We start from the raw sequence: 7,500 nt of genomic DNA, 5'->3' as shown, positions 1-7,500 counted from the left end.
ACACACACATACACACACACACAGGGTTTAAATCACAACACACACATACACACACATACACACACATACACACACACACAGGGTTTAAATCACAACACACACACACACAGGGTTTAAATCACAACACACACACACACACACACAGGGTTTAAATCACAACACACACACACACAGGGTTTAAATCACAACACACACACACACACAAACAGGGTTTAAATCACAACACACACACACACACTCACACACACACACACACACACACACAGGGTTTAAATCACAACACTCACACACACACACACACACACACACACACACACACACAGGGTTTAAATCACAACACTCACACACACACACACACATACACACACACACAGGGTTTAAATCACAACACACACACTCACATACACACACACACACAAACACACAGGGTTTAAATCACAACACACACACACACACACACACAGGGTTTAAATCACAACACACACACACACACACACCGGGTTTAAATCACAACACACACACAGGGTTTAAATCACAACACACACACACACACACAGGGTTTAAATCACAACACACACACACACACTCACACACACACATACACACACACACAGGGTTTAAATCACAACACACACACTCACATACACACACACACACAGGGTTTAAATCACAACACACACACACACACAGGGTTTAAATCACAACACACACACACACACTCACACACACACATACACACACACACAGGGTTTAAATCACAACACACAAACACTCACACACACACACACACACAGGGTTTAAATCACAACACACACACACACACACACAGGGTTTAAATCACAACACACACACACACACACACAGGGTTTAAATCACAACACACACACACTCACACAGGGTTTAAATCACAACACACACACACACACACTCACACACACAGGGTTTAAATCACAACACACACACACACTCACACACACACATACACACACACAGGGTTTAAATCACAACACACACACTCACATACACACACACACACACAAACACACAGGGTTTAAATCACAACACACACACACACACACACACATACACACACACACAGGGTTTAAATCACAACACACACACAGGGTTTAAATCACAACACACACACACACACACACACCGGGTTTAAATCACAACACACACACAGGGTTTAAATCACAACACACACACACACTCACACACACACATACACACACACACAGGGTTTAAATCACAACACACACACTCACATACACACACACACACAGGGTTTAAATCACAACACACACACACACACACACACATACACACACGGTTTAAATCACAACACACACACACAGGGTTTAAATCACAACACACACACACACACTCACACACACACACCGGGTTTAAATCACAACACACACACAGGGTTTAAATCACAACACTCACACACACACACACACACACACACACAGCTCTGATTCAGTACGCTGTGATTGGCCGCACCAGGTCAATGTCCATGGTGTCGAAGTCCATGCCCTCGTTCAGGTCTTCTAATCGCTGCTCTGATGACATCATCACATCTTCAACAATTGGCTCTTCATCGTCCTCCATCAGACCTGCACTTCGCCGACTAAATAAACAAACAGACAAACATATAAACAAACAAACAGACAAACAAATAAATAAATGTGTCTAGAGAGTTAAAGGGAAAATGTGTGTGTGTGTGTTTACATGGTGTGCTGCATGTGACTCCTCATCTTAGCGTTCTGGATGTTAGCTCTCTCCTGCTGCTGCCGCTGTGCTAACATCCACGCTACCTGTGTACTACACACACACACACACACACACACACACACACACACACACACACACAAATCCTCAAATCAGAGTTTTGACCCAAGTGCTGATATTTTGTGTGTGCATGCATTTTTACATGTAGTCAGTGTGTGTGTGTGTGTGTGTGTGTGTATCCGTGTGTGTTTACTTGTAGTCGATGGGAGTGAGTGTGTGTGTGTGTATCCGTGTGTGTTTACTTGTAGTCGATGAGAGTGTGTGTGTGTATCCGTGTGTGTTTACTTGTAGTCGATGAGAGTGTGTGTGTGTGTGTGTGTGTGTATCCGTGTGTGTTTACTTGTAGTCGATGAGAGTGTGTGTGTGTGTATCCGTGTGTGTTTACTTGTAGTCGATGAGAGTGTGTGTGTGTGTATCTGTGTGTGTTTACTTGTAGTCGATGGGAGTGAGTGTGTGTGTGTGTATCCGTGTGTGTTTACTTGTAGTCGATGAGAGTGTGTGTGTGTGTGTGTGTGTGTGTATCCGTGTGTGTTTACTTGTAGTCGATGAGAGTGAGTGTGTGTGTATCTGTGTGTGTTTACTTGTAGTCGATGGGAGTGAGTGTGTGTGTGTGTATCCGTGTGTGTTTACTTGTAGTCGATGGGAGTGAGTGTGTGTGTGTGTGTATCTGTGTGTGTTTACTTGTAGTCGATGGGAGTGAGTGTGTGTGTGTGTGTGTGTGTGTATCCGTGTGTGTTTACTTGTAGTCGATGAGAGTGAGTGTGTGTGTGTGTGTGTGTGTGTGTGTGTGTATCCGTGTGTGTTTACTTGTAGTCGATGGGAGTGAGTGTGTGTGTGTGTATCCGTGTGTGTTTACTTGTAGTCGATGGGAGTGAGTGTGTGTGTGTGTGTGTATCCGTGTGTGTTTACTTGTAGTCGATGAGAGTGAGTGTGTGTGTGTGTATCCGTGTGTGTTTACTTGTAGTCGATGAGAGTGAGTGTGTGTGTGTGTATCCGTGTGTGTTTACTTGTAGTCGATGGGAGTGAGTGTGTGTGTGTGTGTGTATCTGTGTGTTTACTTGTAGTCGATGGGAGTGAGTGTGTGTGTGTGTGTATCCATGTGTGTTTACTTGTAGTCGATGGGAGTGTGTGTGTGTGTGTGTATCTATGTGTGTTTACTTGTAGTCGATGGGAGTGAGTGTGTGTGTGTGTGTGTATCCGTGTGTGTTTACCGTGTGTGTGTGTGTTTACTTGTAGTCGAAGGGAGTGAGTGTGTGTGTGTGTGTGTGTGTGTGTATCCGTGTGTGTTTACTTGTAGTCGATGGGAGTGAGTGTGTGTGTGTGTATCTGTGTGTGTTTACTTGTAGTCGATGAGAGTGAGTGTGTGTGTGTGTGTGTGTGTATCCGTGTGTGTTTACTTGTAGTCGATGGGAGTGAGTGTGTGTGTGTGTGTGTGTGTGTGTGTATCCGTGTGTGTTTACTTGTAGTCGATGAGAGTGAGTGTGTGTGTGTGTGTATCCGTGTGCGTTTACTTGTAGTCGATGGGAGTGAGTGTGTGTGTGTGTGTGTGTGTATCCGTGTGTGTTTACTTGTAGTCGATGAGAGTGAGTGTGTGTGTGTGTATCCGTGTGTGTTTACTTGTAGTCGATGGGAGTGAGTGTGTGTGTGTGTGTGTATCTGTGTGTTTACTTGTAGTCGATGGGAGTGAGTGTGTGTGTGTGTGTATCCATGTGTGTTTACTTGTAGTCGATGGGAGTGTGTGTGTGTGTGTATCTATGTGTGTTTACTTGTAGTCGATGGGAGTGAGTGTGTGTGTGTGTGTGTATCCGTGTGTGTTTACCGTGTGTGTGTGTGTTTACTTGTAGTCGAAGGGAGTGAGTGTGTGTGTGTGTGTGTGTGTGTGTATCCGTGTGTGTTTACTTGTAGTCGATGAGAGTGAGTGTGTGTGTGTGTGTATCCGTGTGTGTTTACTTGTAGTCGATGGGAGTGTGTGTGTGTGTGTGTATCCGTGTGTGTTTACTTGTAGTCGATGAGAGTGTGTGTGTGTGTGTGTGTGTATCTGTGTGTGTTTACTTGTAGTCGATGGGAGTGTGTGTGTGTGTGTATCCGTGTGTGTTTACTTGTAGTCGATGGGAGTGTGTGTGTGTGTGTGTGTGTGTATCTGTGTGTGTTTACTTGTAGTCGATGGGAGTGAGTGTGTGTGTGTATCCGTGTGTGTTTACTTGTAGTCGATGAGAGTGTGTGTGTGTGTGTGTGTGTGTGTATCTGTGTGTGTTTACTTGTAGTCGATGGGAGTGTGTGTGTGTGTGTATCCGTGTGTGTTTACTTGTAGTCGATGGGAGTGAGTGTGTGTGTGTGTGTGTGTATCCGTGTGTTTACTTGTAGTTGATGGGAGTGAGTGTGTGTGTGTGTGTGTGTATCTGTGTGTGTTTACTTGTAGTCGATGGGAGTGAGTGAGTGTGTGTGTGTGTGTATCCGTGTGTGTTTACTTGTAGTCGATGGGAGTGAGTGTGTGTGTGTGTGTGTGTATCCGTGTGTTTACTTGTAGTTGATGGGAGTGAGTGTGTGTGTGTGTGTATCCGTGTGTGTTTACTTGTAGTCGATGGGAGTGAGTGTGTGTGTGTGTGTGTGTGTGTGTGTGTGTATCCGTGTGTGTTTACTTGTAGTCGATGAGAGTGAGTGTGTGTGTGTGTGTGTATCTGTGTGTGTTTACTTGTAGTCGATGAGAGTGAGTGTGTGTGTGTCTGTGTGTGTGTATCTGTGTGTGTTTACTTGTAGTCGATGAGAGTGAGTGTGTGTGTGTGTGTATCCGTGTGTGTTTACTTGTAGTCGATGAGAGTGTGTGTGTGTGTGTGTGTATCCGTGTGTGTTTACTTGTAGTCGATGGGAGTGAGTGTGTGTGTGTGTGTTTACTTGTAGTCGAAGGGAGTGAGTGTGTGTGTGTGTGTATCTGTGTGTGTTTACTTGTAGTCGATGAGAGTGAGTGTGTGTGTGTGTGTGTATCTGTGTGTGTTTACTTGTAGTCGATGGGAGTGAGTGTGTGTGTGTGTGTATCTGTGTGTGTTTACTTGTAGTCGATGAGAGTGAGTGAGTGTGTGTGTGTATCTGTGTGTGTTTACTTGTAGTCGATGAGAGTGAGTGTGTGTGTGTGTGTGTATCTGTGTGTGTTTACCGTGTGTGTGTGTGTTTACTTGTAGTCAATGGGAGTGAGTGTGTGTGTGTGTATCTGTGTGTGTTTACTTGTAGTCGATGGGAGTGAGTGTGTGTGTGTGTGTGTATCCGTGTGTGTTTACCGTGTGTGTGTGTGTTTACTTGTAGTCGATGAGAGTGAGTGTGTGTGTGTGTGTGTGTGTATCCATGTGTGTTTACTTGTAGTCGATGGGAGTGAGTGTGTGTGTGTGTGTATCCGTGTGTGTTTACTTGTAGTCGATGAGAGTGAGTGTGTGTGTGTGTGTATCCGTGTGTGTTTACTTGTAGTCGATGGGAGTGTGTGTGTGTGTGTGTATCCGTGTGTGTTTACTTGTAGTCGATGGAGTGAGAGTGTGTGTGTGTATCCGTGTGTGTTTACTTGTAGTCGATGGGAGTGAGTGTGTGTGTGTGTGTGTGTGTGTATCTGTGTGTGTTTACTTGTAGTCGATGAGAGTGAGTGTGTGTGTGTGTGTGTATCTGTGTGTGTTTACTTGTAGTCGATGGGAGTGAGTGTGTGTGTGTGTGTGTGTATCTGTGTGTGTTTACTTGTAGTCGATGGGAGTGAGTGTGTGTGTGTGTGTATCCGTGTGTGTTTACTTGTAGTCGATGGGAGGTGTGTGTGTGTGTGTATCCATGTGTTTACTTGTAGTCAATGGGAGTGAGTGTGTGTGTGTGTATCTGTGTGTGTTTACTTGTAGTCGATGAGAGTGAGTGTGTGTGTGTGTGTGTGTGTGTATCCATGTGTGTTTACTTGTAGTCGATGGGAGTGAGTGTGTGTGTGTGTGTGTATCCGTGTGTGTTTACTTGTAGTCGATGGGAGTGAGTGTGTGTATCCGTGTGTGTTTACTTGTAGTCGATGGGAGTGAGTGTGTGTGTGTGTGTATCCGTGTGTGTTTACTTGTAGTCGATGGGAGTGAGTGTGTGTGTGTGTGTGTATCCGTGTGTGTTTACTTGTAGTCGATGAGAGTGTGTGTGTGTGTGTGTGTGTCAACAATGTGTTACTTGTCAGTCGATGGGGGTGAGGTGTGTGTGTGTGTGTATCCGTGTGTGTTTACTTGTAGTCGATGGGAGTGAGGTGTGTGTGTGTGTGTATCCGTGTGTGTTTACTTGTAGTCGATGGGAGTGAGTGTGTGTGTGTGTGTGTGTATCCGTGTGTGTGTTTACTTGTAGTCGATGGGAGTGTGTGTGTGTGTGTGTGTGTGTATCCGTGTGTGTTTACTTGTAGTCGATGGGAGTGTGTGTGTGTGTGTGTGTGTGTATCCGTGTGTGTTTACTTGTAGTCGATGGGAGTGAGTGTGTGTGTGTGTATCCGTGTGTGTTTACTTGTAGTCGATGGGAGTGAGTGTGTGTGTGTGTGTGTGTGTATCGTGTGTTTGCTAGTCGATGGGAGTGTGTGTGTGTGTGTGTATCATGTGTGTTGTTTGCTAGTGTGTGTGTGTGTGTGTGTGTGTGTATCTGTGTGTGTTTACTTGTAGTCGATGGGAGTGTGTGTGTGTGTGTGTGTGCCTCTCATCCATGTGTTTACTTGTAGTCGATGGGGAGGAGTGTGTGTGTGTGTGTGTGTGTATCTGTGTGTGTGTTTACTTGTAGTCAATGGGAGTGAGGTGTGTGTGTGTGTATCGTGTGTGTTTACTTGTAGTCGATGGGAGTGTGTGTGTGTGTGTGTGTGTGTATCTGTGTGTGTTTACTTGTAGTCGATGGGTAGTGTGTGTGTGTGTGTGTATAAAATCTGTGTGTGTTTACTTGTAGATGTGGAGTGTGTGTGTGTGTGTGTGTGTATCCATGTGTGTTTACTTGTAGTCAATGGGAGTGAGTGTGTGTGTGTGTATCCGTGTGTGTTTACTTGTAGTCGATGGGAGTGTGTGTGTGTGTGTGTGTGTATCCATGTGTGTTTACTTGTAGTCGATGGGAGTGAGTGTGTGTGTGTGTGTGTGTGTGTTTTACTTGTAGTCGATGGGAGTGAGTGTGTGTGTGTGTGTGTGTGTATCCATGTGTGTTTACTTGTAGTCGATGGGAGTGAGTGTGTGTGTGTGTGTGTGTGTATCCGTGTGTGTTTACTTGTAGTCGATGGGAGTGAGTGTGTGTGTGTGTGTGTGTGTATCCGTGTGTGTTTACTTGTAGTCGATGGGAGTGAGTGTGTGTGTGTGTGTGTATCCGTGTGTTTACTTGTAGTCGATGGGAGTGTGTGTGTGTATCCGCAGGTGTGTTTACTTGTAGTCGATGGGTTCTTGTAGTGATGGGAGTGTGTGTGTGTGTGGGGGTATCCGTGTGTGTTTACTTGTAGTCGATGGGAGGGAGTGTGTGTGTGTGTGGGGGTCCTGTGTGTTTACTTGTAGTCGAGGTGAGTGAGTGAGTGTGTGTGTGTGTGTGCACTATCCGTGTGTTTACTTGTAGCTCGATGGGAGTGAGTGTGTGTGTGTGTGTATCCGTGTGTGTTTACTTGTAGTCGATGGGAGTGTGTGTGTGTGTGTGTGTATCTGTGTGTGCTTACTTGTAGTCGATGGAGTGTGTGTGTGTGTGTGTGTGTATCCATGTGTG

The 7,500-nt window shown here is 45.3% G+C and overlaps 1 protein-coding gene across 1 annotated transcript in view; it reads right to left on the bottom strand.

Moving 5' to 3' along the window:
• The window catches only part of LOC131348700 (cohesin subunit SA-2-like), an 18,913-nt gene extending 15,991 nt beyond the window's left edge, over positions 1–2,922 (bottom strand). The window contains exons 1-3 of the mRNA XM_058383834.1: positions 2,904–2,922; positions 1,735–1,827; positions 1,507–1,633 (exon numbers count right to left, since the gene is read on the bottom strand). Of these exons, the coding sequence (XP_058239817.1) occupies positions 1,507–1,633; positions 1,735–1,811 (204 nt within the window). The 5' untranslated portion in view covers positions 1,812–1,827; positions 2,904–2,922. The remainder of the gene's footprint in view (positions 1–1,506; positions 1,634–1,734; positions 1,828–2,903) is intronic.
• Positions 2,923–7,500: the final 4,578 nt, after the last annotated feature.

This window comes from Hemibagrus wyckioides, linkage group LG28 (genome assembly GCF_019097595.1).
Source record: "Hemibagrus wyckioides isolate EC202008001 linkage group LG28, SWU_Hwy_1.0, whole genome shotgun sequence".
NCBI lineage: Eukaryota > Metazoa > Chordata > Actinopteri > Siluriformes > Bagridae > Hemibagrus > Hemibagrus wyckioides.
Note: the sequence above shows the minus strand (reverse complement) of the source record. Positions and strands in the feature narration are given on the sequence as shown.